This window comes from Lissotriton helveticus, chromosome 2_1 (genome assembly GCF_964261635.1).
Source record: "Lissotriton helveticus chromosome 2_1, aLisHel1.1, whole genome shotgun sequence".
Lineage (NCBI taxonomy): Eukaryota > Metazoa > Chordata > Amphibia > Caudata > Salamandridae > Lissotriton > Lissotriton helveticus.
The window spans coordinates 107,077,154-107,091,698 of NC_136059.1; the positions used below are offsets into that span (position 1 = coordinate 107,077,154).

General features: G+C 44.7%; 1 protein-coding gene across 4 annotated transcripts in view; it reads right to left on the bottom strand.

Annotated features, from left to right (window-relative positions):
- LOC144817764 (C-type lectin domain family 4 member F-like) overlaps positions 1 to 14,545 on the bottom strand; it is a 484,664-nt gene that overhangs the window by 245,697 nt on the left and 224,422 nt on the right. For 2 of the 4 annotated variants that reach the window (XM_078674560.1, XM_078674559.1), the window contains one exon: positions 9,359 to 9,468. The exons of the other annotated variants lie outside the window; for them this stretch is intronic. In XM_078674560.1, coding sequence (XP_078530686.1) covers positions 9,359 to 9,468 — 110 coding nt within the window. The remainder of the gene's footprint in view (positions 1 to 9,358; positions 9,469 to 14,545) is intronic. 4 annotated transcript variants of the gene reach the window in all.

A 14,545-nucleotide genomic window follows, 5' to 3' on the forward strand; every position in this document is an offset into this window, starting at 1 on the left:
AAAGTTCTCTACTATATCTGGAATTCTGATATCACACAGAAAAATAAATGTAAAAAGGAAAATTAAATCAGTCATTAAGTATTAATGAGGTTCTAGTACAGGAAAGAAGAACATGTAATTAATGGCCTGGTTCAGAGTTTGGCAGATGCGCATTCCATCACAAACCTGGTGGATATCCTGGCCGCCTTATTAGGATATATTGCACTTATAGTAAGGCGGTTAGGATATCGGAGTACCTGTCCACCAAACTGGATATCAGGCTCTAAGCCTAACATGGAACTCTAAAAAAAAGCAAATTCATACCTTTAGATACTTTAAAGGAAAATGTTTTCTATTTACTTTCCACTTGACAAGGATCTGGGAAATTTGCTACAGCCATTTGGTGCACTACAGCAGGCCAGGGTGCTGATTTATGGACCTCCAGGTGAATAGAATTCTTTTCAATCACTCTAATTACACTTTCTGCCTCAAATACACTGGCTGCTGCAGCCTCCTCCTTCCTCAGCACCAGCAATGCTGCCTTTGTGTTCCATGGCTTGGGCCTTCTTGCATGGGAGTGGTTTCCTGATGTGAACCAATAACTGATACAAGTCATACAATAAAAAGATGGTAAAGAAGCTAGGCACCAGGTAAGGGACAAATAAAACAAGCATTTACAATGCAATGGTCTCGCCTTTGCAAAAGTTAGAGCTGTTGGCATTGTAAATTACAAATTTTTCTCTATGTGTTGGTTTTGAAAACAGATAAATAAATGGCATTGCCATATACAATGACAATAGCTTAATCTCTCGCAATGTGAGTAGTGAATATTTGTAGTAGAGTTAGTAGTAGATAGAGCGAGTAGTATAGTGATTTGAGAGTAGAGAGTAGTAGAGAGTGAGTAGTAGAGTAGTAGAGAGTAGTGGTCAGTAGAGTAGTAGACAGTAGTAGAGCGAGTAGTATAGAGTTAGAGTTGTAGATAGTGAGTAGTAGATAGTAGAGAGTGATTAGTAGAGTGTGAGTAGAGTGGAGAGTAGTAGAAAGTGAGTAGTAGAGTAAGTAGTAGAGAGTTAATAGTAGAGTGAGTATTAGTGAGTAGTAGAGTGATTAATAGAGAACGCGTAGTAGAGGAGTAGAGAGTGTGTTGTAGAATATTAGAGTTAGTAATAGAGAGTAATAGAGTTATTAATAGAGAGTGAGTAGTAGAGTTGTAGAGTACTGTAGTGAGTATAGTGAATAGTAGAGTGTGAATAGAGAGTAGTAGAGTGAGTAGTAGAGAGTAGTAGAGAGTGAGTAGTAGAGTGAGTAGGGAGATTTAGAGAGTTGTAGAGTAAGAAGTAGAGTACTAGAGGGAGTAGTAGAGAGAGTAGTAGAGAGAGTAAGTAGTAAAGAGTGAGTAGTAAAGTATGAGTAGTAAAGTCTGAGTAGTAAAGTCTGAGTAGTAAAGACCGAGTAGTAAAGAGTGAGTAGTGTAGGGAGAAATAGTGTAGTAGAGAGTAGTCGAGAAGTAGAGAGTAGTAGTGAGTATAGTAGTAGTGAGTAGTAGAACAAGTAGTATTAAGTTAGTAGAGTTGTAGATAGTGAGAAGTAGATAGTAGAGTAATTAGTAGAGTGTGAGTAGAGTAGAGTAGTAGAAAGTGATTAATAGAGTAAGTAGTAGAGAGTGAGTAGTAGAGTGAGTAATAGTGAGTTGTAGTAGAGTTAGTAGTAGAGAGCGAGTTGTATAGTGATTGGGGAGTAGTAGAGAGTGAGTAGTAGAGAATGAGTAGTAGAGTAGTAGAGGTTAGTGGTGAGTAGAGTAGTAGAGAGTAGAAGAGCGAGTAGTATAGAGTTAGTAGAGTTGTAGATAGTGAGTAGTAGATAGCAGAGTGATTAGTAGAGTGTGATTAGAGTAGAGAGTAGTAGAAAGTGAGTATTAGAGTAAGTAGTGGAGAGTGAGTAGTAGAGTGAGCAATAGTGAGTAACAGAGGGATTAGTAGAGAGTAGAGTTTGTACTAGAGAGTAATAGAGCTATTAATAGAGAGTGAGTAGTAGTGAGTAATAGAGAGTTGTAGAGTACTATGGTGAGTAATGAGTATAGTGATTATCAGAGGGTGAGTAGAACATAGTAGAGTGAGTAGTAGAGAGTAATAGAGAGTGAGTAGTAGAGTGAGTATGGAGTATTAGAGAGTTGTAGAGTAAGTAGTAGAGTACTGGAGGGAGTAGTAGAGAGCGTAGTAGAGAGAGTATAAGAGAGTGAGTAGTAAAGAGTGAGTAGTAAAGTGTGAGTAGTAAAGTGTGAGTAGTAAAATTTCGAGTACTAAAGATCAAGTAGTAGAGAGTGAGTAGTAAAGAGTGAGTAGTGGAGTGAGTATTAGTGAGTAGTAGAGAGTGCGTAGTAGAGAGTGCGCATTAGAGAGTGCGTAGTAGAGTATTAGAGTGAGAACTAGAGAGTAAAAGTTATTAATAGAGTGAGTAGTAGAGTTGTAGAGAGTACTAGAGTGAGTAGTAGTGAGTAATGTGAGTAGTAGAGTGATTACTATAGAGTAGTTGAGATTGAGTAGTAGAGTGAGTAGGGAGTATTAGAGAGTTGTAGAGTAAGTAGCAGAGTAGTAGAGTGAGTAGTGAGAGTATTAAAGAGCGAGTAGTAAAGAGTGAGTAGTTGTGAGTGAGTAGTAGAGAGTAGTAGAGAGTGAGTAGTAGAGAGGAGTAGATAGTGAGTAGTAGAGAGTGAGTAGTAGAGAGTAGAGAGTGAGTAGTAGAAAGTGAGTAGTAGAGAGTAGATAGCGAGTAGTAGACATAGGAGAGAGTAGTAGAGTAGAGTAGTGGAGGGTGGAGGGTAGGGTGAGGGTGGAGTTTTATGGTGAGGGTGGAGTTGGTGGGTGGAGTTGGAGGGTGGTGTTGGAGGGTGGATTTGGATGGTGGAGTTGGAGGGTGGAGTTAGAGTTGGAGGGTGGAGTTGGAGGGTGGACGGAGGAGTTGGAGGGTGGAGTTGGAGGGTGGACGGAGGAGTTGGAGGGTGGAGTTTGAGTTGGAGGGTGGAGTTTGAGTTGGAGGGTGGAGTTTTAGTTGGAGGGTGGAGTTGGAGTGTGGAGTTGGAGGGTGGAGTTGGAGGGTGGAATAGGAGGGTGGAGTTGGAGGGTGGAGTTGGAGGGTGGAGTTTGAGTTGGAGGGTGGAGTTGGAGGCTGGAGTTTGAGTTGGAGGGTGGAGTTTGAGGGTAGATTTGGAGGGTGGAGTTTGAGTTGGAGGGTGAGTTGGAGGGTGGAGTTTGAGTTGCACGGTGAGGTTTGAGTTGGAGTTGGAGTTGGAGGGTGGAGTTGGAAGGTGGAGTTAGAGGGTGGAGTTGGAGGGTGGAGTTGGAGGGTGGAGTATGAGTTGGAGAAGGAGTTGGAGTTGGAGGGTGTAGTTGGAGGGTGGAGGGTGGTGTTGGAAGGTGGATTTGGAGGGTGGAGTTGCAGGGTGAAATTGTAGTTGGAGGGTGGAGGGTGGAGTTGGAGTTGCAGGGTGGAGTTGGAGGGTGGAGTTGGAGTTGGAGGGTGGAGTTGGAGGGTGGAGTTTGAGTTGGAGGGTGGAGTTGAGTTGGAGTTGGAGGGTGGAGTTTGAGTTGGAAAGTGGAATTGCAGGGTGGAGTTTGAGTTGGAGGGTGGAGATGGAGGGTGGAGGGTGGAGTTTGAGTTGGAGGGCGGAGTTAGAGTTGGAGAGTGGAGTTGGAGTTGGAGGGTGGAGTTGGAGGGTGGAGTTGGAGTTGGATGGTGGAGTTTGAGTTGGAAGGTGGAGTTGGAGGGTGGAGTTTGAGTTGGAGGGTGGAGTTGGAGGTGGAGTTTGAGTTGGAGGGTGGAGTTTGAGTTGGAGGGTGGAGTTTGAGTTGGAGGGTGGAGTTTGAGTTGGAGGGTGGAGTTTGAGTTGGAGGGTGGAGTTAGAGTTGGATGGTGGAGTTTGAGTTGGAGGTTGGAGTTTGGGTTGGAGGGTGGAGTTTGAGTTGGAGCATGGAGTTGGAGGGTGGGGTTGGAGGTGAAGTTTGAGTTGGAAGGTGGAGTTGGAGTTGGAGGGTGGAGTTGGAGGGTGGAGTTGGAGGGTGGAGTTGGAGGGTGGAGTTGGAGGGTAGAGTTGGTGGGTGGAGTTTGAGTTGGAGGGTGGACTTTGAGTTGGAGGGTGGAGTTTGAGTTGGAGGGTGGACTTTGAGTTGGAGGGTGGAGTTTGAGTAGTAGAGTGATTACTAGAGAGTAGTTGAGATTGAGTAGTAGAGTGAGTAGGGAGTATTAGAGAGTTGTAGAGTAAGTAGCAGAGTAGTAGAGTGAGTAGTGAGAGTATTAAAGAGCGAGTAGTAAAGAGTGAGTAGTTGTGAGTGAGTAGTAGAGAGTAGTAGAGAGTGAGTAGTAGAGAGGAGTAGATAGTGAGTAGTAGAGAGTGAGTAGTAGAGAGTAGAGAGTGAGTAGTAGAAAGTGAGTAGTAGAGAGTAGATAGCGAGTAGTAGAGCATAGGAGAGAGTAGTAGAGTAGAGTAGTGGAGGGTGGTGGGTAGGGTGAGGGTGGAGTTTTATGGTGAGGGTGGAGTTGGTGGGTGGAGTTGGAGGGTGGTGTTGGAGGGTGGATTTGGATGGTGGAGTTGGAGGGTATAGTTGGAGTTGGAAGGTGGAGTTGGAGGGTGGACGGAGGAGTTGGAAGGTGGAGTTGGAGGGTGGACGGAGGAGTTGGAGGGTGGAGTTTGAGTTGGAGGGTGGAGTTTGAGTTGGAGGGTGGAGTTGGAGTTGGAGGGTGGAGTTGGAGGGTGGAGTTTGAGTTGGAGGGTGGAGTTGGAGGGTGGAGTTGGAGGGTGGAGTTGAAGGGTGGAATAGGAGGGTGGAGTAGGAGGGTGGAGTTGGAGGGTGGAGTTTGAGTTGGAGGGTGGAGTTGGAGGCTGGAGTTTGAGTTGGAGGGTGGAGTTGGAGGGTAGATTTAGAGGGTGGAGTTTGAGTTGGAGGGTGAGTTGGAGAGTGGAGTTTGAGTTGCAGGGTGGGGTTTGAGTTGGAGTTGGAGGGTGGAGTTGGAAGGTGGATTTAGAGGGTGGAGTTTGAGGGTGGAGTTGGAGGGTGGAGTTTGAGTTGGATGGTGGAGTTGGAGGGTGGAGTTGGAGTTGGAGGGTGGAGTTGGAGGGTGGAGCGTGGTGTTGGAGGGTGGATTTGGAGAGTGGAGTTGGAGGGTGGAGTTGGAGGGTGAAGTTGGAGTTGGAGGGTGGAGTTGGAGGATGGAGTTGGAGGGTGGAGGGTGGAGTTGGAGTTGCAGGGTGGAGTTGGAGGGTGGAGTTGGAGGGTGGAGTTTGCGTTGGAGGGTGGAGTTGAGTTGGAGTTGGAGGGTGGACTTTGAGTTGGAGGTTGGAGTTTGAGTTGGAAAGTGGAATTGCAGGGTGGAGTTTGAGTTGGAGGGTGGAGATGGAGGGTGGAGTTTGAGTTTGAGGGTGGAGTTTGAGTTGAGGGTGGAGTTGGAGTTGGAGGGTGGAGTTGGAGGGTGGAGTTTGAGTTGGAAGTTGGAGTTTAAGTTGGAGGGAGAAATTGGATGGTGGAGTTTGAGTTGGAGGGTGGAGTTGGATTGTGGAGTTTGAGTTGGAGGGTGGAGTTGGAGTTGGAGTTTGAGTTGGAGGGTGGGGTTTGAGTTGGAGGGTGGAGTTTGAGTTGGAGGGTAGAGTTTGAGTTGGAGGGTGGAGTTAGAGTTGGATGGTGGAGTTTGAGTTGGAGGTTGGAGTTTGGGTTGGAGGGTGGAGTTTGAGTTGGAGCGTGGAGTTGGAGGGAGGATTTGGAGGTAGAATTTGAGTTGGAGGGTGGAGTTGGAGGGTGGAGTTGGAGGGTGGAGTTTTAGTTGGAGGGTGGAGTTTGAGTTGGAGGGTGGAGTTTGAGTTGGAGGGTAGAGTTTGAGTTGGAGGGTGCAGTTTGAGTTGGAGGGTGGAGTTGGAGGGTGGAGTTGGAGGGTGGAGTTGGAGGGTGGAGTTGGAGGGTAGAGTTGGAGGGTGGAGTTTGAGTTGGAGGGTGGAGTTGGAGTTGGAGGATGGAGTTTGAGTTGGAGGGTGGAGTTTGAGTTGGAGGGTGGAGTTTGAGTAGTAGAGTGATTACTAGAGAGTAGTTGAGATTGAGTAGTAGAGTGAGTAGGGAGTATTAGAGAGTTGTAGAGTAAGTAGCAGAGTAGTAGAGTGAGTAGTGAGAGTATTAAAGAGCGAGTAGTAAAGAGTGAGTAGTTGTGAGTGAGTACTAGAGAGTAGTAGAGAGTGAGTAGTAGAGAGGAGTAGATAGTGAGTAGTAGAGAGTGAGTAGTAGAGAGTGAGTAGTAGAAAGTGAGTAGTAGAGAGTAGATAGCGAGTAGTAGAGCATAGGAGAGAGTAGTAGAGTAGAGTAGTGGAGGGTGGAGGGTAGGGTGAGGGTGGAGTTTGAGTTGGAGGGTGGAGTTGGAGGCTGGAGTTTGAGTTGGAGAGTGGAGGTAAAGGGTAGATTTGGAGGGTGGAGTTTGAGTTGGAGGGTGAGTTGGAGGGTGGAGTTTGAGTTGCAGGGTGGTGTTTGAGTTGGAGTTGGAGGGTGGATTTGGAAGGTGGAGTTAGAGGGTGGAGTTTGAGGGTGGAGTTGGAGGGTGGAGTTTGAGTTGGAGGGTGGAGTTGGAGGGTGGATTTGGAGTTGGAGGGTGGAGTTGGAGGGTGGAGGGTGGTGTTGGAGAGTGGATTTGGAGGGTGGATTTGGAGGGTGGAGTTGGAGGGTGGAGTTGGAGGGTGAAGTTGGAGTTGGAGGGTGGAGTTGGAGGGTGGAGGGTGGAGTTGGAGTTGCAGGGTGGAGTTGGAGTTGGAGGGTGGAGTTTGTGTAGAGGGTGGAGTTGAGTTGGAGTTGGAGGGTGGAGTTTGAGTTGGAGGTTGGAGTTTGAGTTGGAAAGTGGAATTGCAGGGTGGAGTTTGAGTTGGAGGGTGGAGATGGAGGGTGGAGTTTGAGTTGGAGGGTGGAGTTTGAGTTGGAGGGTGGAGTTTGAGTTGGAGGGTGGAGTTGGAGTTGGAGGGTGGAGTTGGAGGGTGGATTTGGATTTGGAGGGTGGAGTTTGAGTTGGAAGTTGGAGTTTAAGTTGGAGGGTGGAATTGGATGGTGGAGTTTGAGTTGGAGGGTGGAGTTGGGGGTGGAGTTTGAGTTGGAGGGTGGAGTTTGAGTTGGAGGGTGGAGTTTGAGTTGGATGGTGGAGTTTGAGTTGGAGGGTGGAGTTAGAGTTGGATGGTGGAGTTTCAGTTGGAGGTTGGAGTTTGGGTTGGAGGGTGGAGTTGGAGGTGGAGTTTGAGTTGGAGGGTGGAGTTGGAGGGTGGAGTTGGAGGTGGAGTTGGAGGGTGGAGTTTTAGTTGGAGGGTGGAGTTTGAGTTGGAGGGTGGAGTTTTAGTTGGAGGGTGGAGTTGGAGGGTGGAGTTGGAGGCTGGAGTTGGAGGGTGGAGTTGGAGGGTGGAGTTGGAGGGTAGAGTTGGTGGGTGGATTTTGAGTTGGAGGGTGGAGTTTGAGTTGGAGGGTGGAGTTTGAGTTGGAGGGTGGAGTTAGAGTTGGAGGGTGGAGTTTGAGTTGGAGGGTGGAGTTTGAGTTAGAGGGTGGAGGGTGGAGTTTGAGTTGGAGGGTGGAGTTTGAGTTGAAGGGTGGAGTTTGAGTTGGAGGGCGGCCTTGGACATATGTTCTCAACCTTCCTTCGCAAACACCTCCCCTCACAGACACCTTCCAGAAAGCAAGACTATTGGTTACTACAAGGGAAAGGGGAGACACGGACAGCAAAACATCGAGCGCATTAATAAAAGAAGACAGACCGAAATTACAACAGTCGAGAACCATGGGAGAAGGCTAAGAGTAACAATTATGATTTTCCCATGTTGTCAAACGGAAGAAAAACATTTTGAGTTTGATTTGTCGTCCGCCGCAATGCGGCAAAATATTACCTTTTTAATGGCAGCTTTCGCAATCATTGTTTTTCTGAAAATCCCGGCCTTGTTTAATTAGGGTGAAGCATGTTAATGATGGAGCAGCACGGCCCGGAGACGCCTTGAGTTGGCATATTAATTGTGTTTAGGGAAAGAAGCATGAATTGCTTTTTTTTCTCGTTACCATTTCATATCTTAGGTTGGTCATTAATTTGCCCCTATTTTACTTTTTATATAAACAAGTACAATACTTTCTACAAAAGATACGAAGAGGTTTTAGGTAGAGCCCGCGAAAGGTGCATGTCAGCTATTTAGTGTCCGTACTCGGGAGGGGAGGCTTTGGGAGTCAAGGTGCAGGACTACCCTGGCCTCTGTGCCAGCAATGCAGGGCACGTGCGGAATGGCACTGGGGGGCGCACACTCACGCACCCACCGTGAGTTAAATATAGCCAGCCCTTGGCCGCGGCGAACAATGGCCGGGCTTGGGTTACACGGCAGCATGCTGCCACTGTTTGTTGTGAGCGGAGGGGGTGGGGCAGGGCAGAAACACTTGAAAGGTGCGTGGAGAGCGAGGCTCTACAAGAGTGATCGGATGGGGCTAGAGAAGGATTCCACACAAGTGGAAAGCGTGCAGACAGCACAATTTGAAGCAAGCAGAGAGGTGTGCAGACAGTAACCTTTGTTGCAAGTGAAGAGCCTCCAAGACATCAACATTTGCTGCGAGCAGAAAGTTGTGTTTGTGGTAAGATTTTACAGAAGTGAAAGGTGCTGAGACATCGGCGTTCTCCACAACTGCACAAGTGTGGGGAGAGCAAGACTCGATGCTAGCGGGCAGGATGCGGGGGCACTCTGCTGGAAGGGAAAGGTGAACGCGAGTGGAGGCATTGTCAACACAAAGTTCGGGTCCTCGAGAGGCAGCAAGCCCCGTCCTTTTCAGACCGGGGACGTGCTTTTTTACTGTTGTTTGCATTCCAGCCAATGGAGAAGAGGGGAGAAAGAAAGTAAAAAACACGCCCCCAATCCGAAAAGGACGGGGCTTAGATCCAAAGAAGAACATTACTGGGACCTCTTCTCCAATGGCTGGCCACCGTTTAGGAGGCCAGCCAATGGAGAAGAGGGGCGGGGCTTAACCTCGCTAGAGACACTCACTCTATCCCATTAAGTCTCCCCAGCGAGACTGCGCATGTGCGCAGTCTTTCGCAGGCGGTGACCTAAAAAGGAAGGAAAGCTAATGGATATGAAGCGAGCAAATGAGATTGGCAAGAAAACCAACCAATGGCAGCTCTAAGTATTTGTATGGTACACAATGGTTCTTTGACCAGGTAAAAGAAGCCAGTAGGCAAGACCTACTTAACATGTTCTCATTAAAGCATATCACACGGTCACACCTCCATGCAGCTAAATCTGTGAAATATCAACCACCTCAAACAAAGTACATATTAAAAACATGTTCACTATGTTAATTAGAGCACTTTATAGGATTACTAAGCAAGAATCAGAAATACGTACAGTGGTTCTTTGTATGCTGATCCATCAACATAATACCATTGTCCACCTAGTTTTTCATTCGTAAGTCCAATCCAGTAATTGTTTTTTCCTCTCGTGGACACCAGGAACAACTGCAAAAAAAAATTGAAGCACTGTTCATATTGGTGAAGGTAATTCCTTAAAACTGATAATGTATTAAATTGAAATAAACACGTATGGAACTAATTTTTTACAGAATTTCCTCATTTTATAAAGTGCAATGTGATACTATACGGGACCTGCCTTGCCTTTGTTTTTTGTTCTAAAGGTTCCTTAAAGGTATTTGTTCCATAATACACACATACTTGTTTTAACCAACAATTTCTAAATACAGTAAAATGCGCTACTCACCCTCAACAACATTGCTCATACAGATACACATGGGGCAGTTTCTAATTTCCCAAAATAAAAAAAAGCTTTGGCAAAGTCAGTTCAATTCAATATCACTTTATTTGAATATAATAATATCCATAAAAGAATCATAAAATAAATACATTTGTTCCTTTTTAAAAACATTGCGCTCTCTTTCTTACTGCATCTATCAAGATCCGATGAATTGCATGTAAGCAAACTATAATTATATTGAGTGCTATATCAAGTGGCCATATGTTTGCTTTAATTAAAAGCATCTACATTTACAAAGCAAAATATATACTGCGTTTAGGCCCATACACTATATAATAAATTAAAAAGACTCTACCAAATAAGAATATCAAGAGAACACATATTAATATGGCTATTATCTGCTTAAAAAGATTTAAAGTGCGGTCTCTTGGGACATAACTTCTAAGGGGCTGATTCCGATGTCGTTCGAAAAGGATCCAATGCGATTCAGAACCCTTGTTTCCGAATGAATCGTACACATTTTCCAATGACCGATTACGATGCGCGGAAACCATTCGAGCAGTCCGAATCGGTTATGAAAGGCATTCGGACAGCCCGAGTGTCCCAGAGCTGATTCGTACAGCTCTATGGACACGGTTTCTTGACGAGGGATTACGATGAATGATTCTGGCAGCCGTTCCGATTCGGTTTGCCCGACATGAAACGGCTGTTGGAATCTGTGTTTGGGGTCCCGTTGTGGACCTCCTTCACCCGGAGGCGTACAAATGGGGCCAGTGGGGGTACCCAAGGGAACCCTCTTCCCAACCATGCCCAATGTGGCAGCCACCATGGGGTGCCCGCCACAGGGTCCAAGGTTTTCCCCAACCATGCCTTTTTTCAATGGGAGCCTGAGCTCTTGTTCGAACATTGACTCCCATTGAAGTCAATGCGAGTCCAACCAAACGATGTTGGCTATCATCGTAATCCGTCATCCAGACTCACAGGACACTATTCATTAAGAAACGAGTCTGAGAACAATTAGTTCGGAACAGTTTCCTAACGACTTTGGAATCGGCCCCCAAGTGTGCAAGATTTTTCCTTCTACCAAACGCAGTTATATTATATGAGGTAATAGAAAAACAGATATCCACATTTTCTAAATATTTAAAAACATCCTTATAATGATTATATTTGTCAGTTTTAATAATTGGTAGTAAGTATTGCTTTCTAAGATCTTTACAAAAATTACAAAACAGAATAAAGTGCCTTGTGCTTTGGACGGATCTGCCATCACATAGACAAGCCCACATCTTTGCAAAAGCAACCTTCAGATGCAATGTTCCTAGACGTAATCTAGTGAGGTAAAACCTATGTTGTGTGTTCTTCACCTGTAAAGGTAGTATTGCAGGTCAGCTTGTACCGAGCCCGAAAGATATCTACACACCATAGATATTTTACATTCACAAGTATCTACTTCTGCCCCACTCTCTCCCCGAATATATATTTTACCTTACTTTTGCTATATTTTAGGATTTTAACTGTCTCCAATGCACATCTATCCACATTTTGTAGGTGCCTGTCTTTATATGTCAGCCATCTTATCTTGCTTCAAGTGTCTAAGGATAAGCAATCTGATATTTCCTTAGCAAGCTTTGCCCCGGTTTTCCTCCATTTATTGTACCACAATAGAATGGGGCCGGCATGTAGGCCATCCTCTAAAAGAGGAACTGCCACTTCCTTGTGTATAATAAAGGATAAAATGATTTTTGGCACTGCCAGCAGTCAGTCTAAGAACAATTTTTCTAAGGTTTGAAAAGGGGTCAAAATGTACCCACCTCCACAATGCAGCCCCATAACTAGCACTAGGGAGTCATTTGCTTATGTATAACATCAATATTTCCCTAATCGGTTCATGGCCTATTTTAGCAGCACAACTACAAATCGTTTCTATGGCTCTCAAAAATGTTGTTTTGCATGTATTCAAATGGGTTTCCCAGCAGTGAATTGAACTCCTAAATATGAAAATGATTGGGTCTCAGTTAATCTCACTCCCCTGATATGGTATGCCCTCTTCTTCATATATATCAACAACAGGAGAGTGAGGATAAACAAGAGGTCACTCCTATATCCCCAGTAATGAAATGCAAAAAACAACTAAAGAGTGACTTGTCGGTGCTGTGGTCAAAGTAATAAAGCCCAAGACACCAAAAAATACAGAGAAATACAACCTCACAACAATTATTGTGACTAGGCAGTTATTGAGCAGGAAAAGGAGAAGAAAAAGAGAAACACATACAAAAAGGGGTATAAACAATAACTCATAATAAATTAAGAAAAAGAACCCTCACTACCCTAGTGGTGACATGCTTCATCATGGGGTTCCCACTGGAGGAACCGAATGTCCCTCCTGTGTGCTTCTACGCCTGAGTTGCAGCGGAGCAGGTTATTGTGAAAAAAAGGTTTGTTTCTTTTTATAGGTATGTGTTCTGTGCAAGTGATGGTGAGGATTGAAAAATATCAGTAGTACCAAAAACAACTTTATTTGGTGGTCCGCTGATATTGTTTAAAAGCAGTGTGTTAGATATTGATAGTGGTTACGAGCGAATGGCCGTAGCGTGAAGAAAGCCTCCCCCGCTAAGCCTATGAAGACAGCACCTTAGTTACGTGCTATTCCTTGCCCCTGGAAATACTAGGGTGCAGAAACCGAGAAATTCCGGTATTATAAACAATTTTTTACAAAACAAAAAAATTTTCACACACTATATATCCACTGGTTGGACACGCCTTAGCGAGCGCGGACCACCAGGGATACTCACTTTTTTGGTCCTGAAGAAAGCTGCATAAAAGAATCCCAGACAGCTGAAACATGTCGACCTAATTCTTAACGGATATAAGTGGTCAAGAAAATTACCACTATCAATATCTAACACACTGCTTTTAAACAATATCAGCGGACCACCAAATAAAGTTGTTTTTGGTACTACTGATATTTTTCAATCCTCACCATCACTTGCACAGAACACATACCTATAAAAAGAAACAAACCTTTTTTTCACAATAACCTGCTCCGCTGCAACTCAGGCGTAGAAGCACACAGGAGGGACATTCGGTTCCTCCAGTGGGAACCCCATGATGAAGCATGTCACCACTAGGGTAGTGAGGGTTCTTTTTCTTAATTTATTATGAGTTATTGTTTATACCCCTTTTTGTATGTGTTTCTCTTTTTCTTCTCCATTTCCTGCTCAATAACTGCCTAGTCACAATAATTGTTGCGAGGTTGTATTTCTCGGTATTTTTTGGTGTCTTGGGCTTTATTACTTTGACCACAGCACCGACAAGTCACTCTTTAGTTGTTTTTTGCATGCCCTCTTCTTCACCCTTCCTTGTCCACTCACCATAGTATACGTTTTCTCTAAAAAAAATTATATTTATCTTCCATACAAGTGTCAAAATTATCGATCATAAGCTGCAGCCGGTTTGCGGTTTTTAGATAATAGAATTGCATCGTCTGCATATAATAGGATTTGGACTTGGCGGAATCCCACCAAGGGGGCGTCAATCTTTGCTTTCTGTAACATCTCATCCACCCCATTTATATAAAGTAAAAAAAGCAGGGGAGGGCAAGGACACAGCCCTGTCAAATCCCCTGAGCAACCTTAAGGCATTGGGTGCATTCTCCTTTCGGCCCATAGCATACCCGTGCAGTCAGATGTGAATACAATTGGGACAAGCCCCCAAATATACGTGGATACTTGTTGTGGAACTGGTCCTTTGATGTGTTCTAATAATTCCAAATTGTGTTTAAAAATATTTAGTTTCTTTGCTCCCCCTATATGAGTTTGCGAGAAGTGTGGCATGCCCTCTTCATTGGTTCTTAAATAGCCGCTGCTTTTAGATCCCATCCTATTGCATTGACTTATATTAAAAGCCCCTAAACATATTAGTATGTAATCATCTTTGATACATTTTGTAAATAATTAAAACTCCCTGCTTACATCCCCAATTACTTTGACTCTAATTTTATCAAATACATTGTTATAAAAATTGACTAAAATCAGGTTTAGCTTTTCCTCTGTTTGCAATTGAAAGAGTTGAAATTAGGGGGAGCACAAATGAGATCTTATCAATTTAAGTGATATGGTTGTAGAGATTAATAGGGTCAAGCCCCACTTTGTCCGCCCTAGATCTGAAGGGGTTTTGGAGTTGGAAACAAGGTAAAATCATCCATGTAAAAGTCCTCAATTGACGGAGTTGGTGAGGATGGCGACGGATTCAGGGGAATCAGTTATGGTGGTGCTCCTGGATCTGTCGGCAGCTTTTGATATAGTTGATCATTCATGGCTGGTTCAGTGCCTCCAGGACATTGGTATTTGAGGTGTAGCCCTTGCTTGGCTAAAGTCCTTTCTTGAAAATCGTACTCAAAGAGTCTCTCTGCAACCCTACTTGTCTGAACCCAAAAGTTTATGGTGTGGGGTGTCCCAGGGTTTGGCGTTGAGTCTGCTGCTTTTTAATATATACTTGGCTCCATTGTTCACGCTTACAGCAAACTGGGGTGTGAGGGCGATATCTTACCCCGACGACACACAGTTGATGTTTTCTTTTAAAGATCAGGCGACAGATTATTTTAAACTTTTTAAAGTCTGCATGAAGGACCTAGCTCTTTGGATGAAGTATAACCAACTTAAACTCAATGCTGAGAAAACTGAGGTATTAATCTTCAGCAAGATCCAGCCATCTGCAGCGGATCTGTGATGGCCAATGGAAATGGGCACCCTGCCCATTCCAGCAGACACAGTAAATAATTTGGGAGTAAAATGGGAGGCTGATCTATCCTGATATATCATA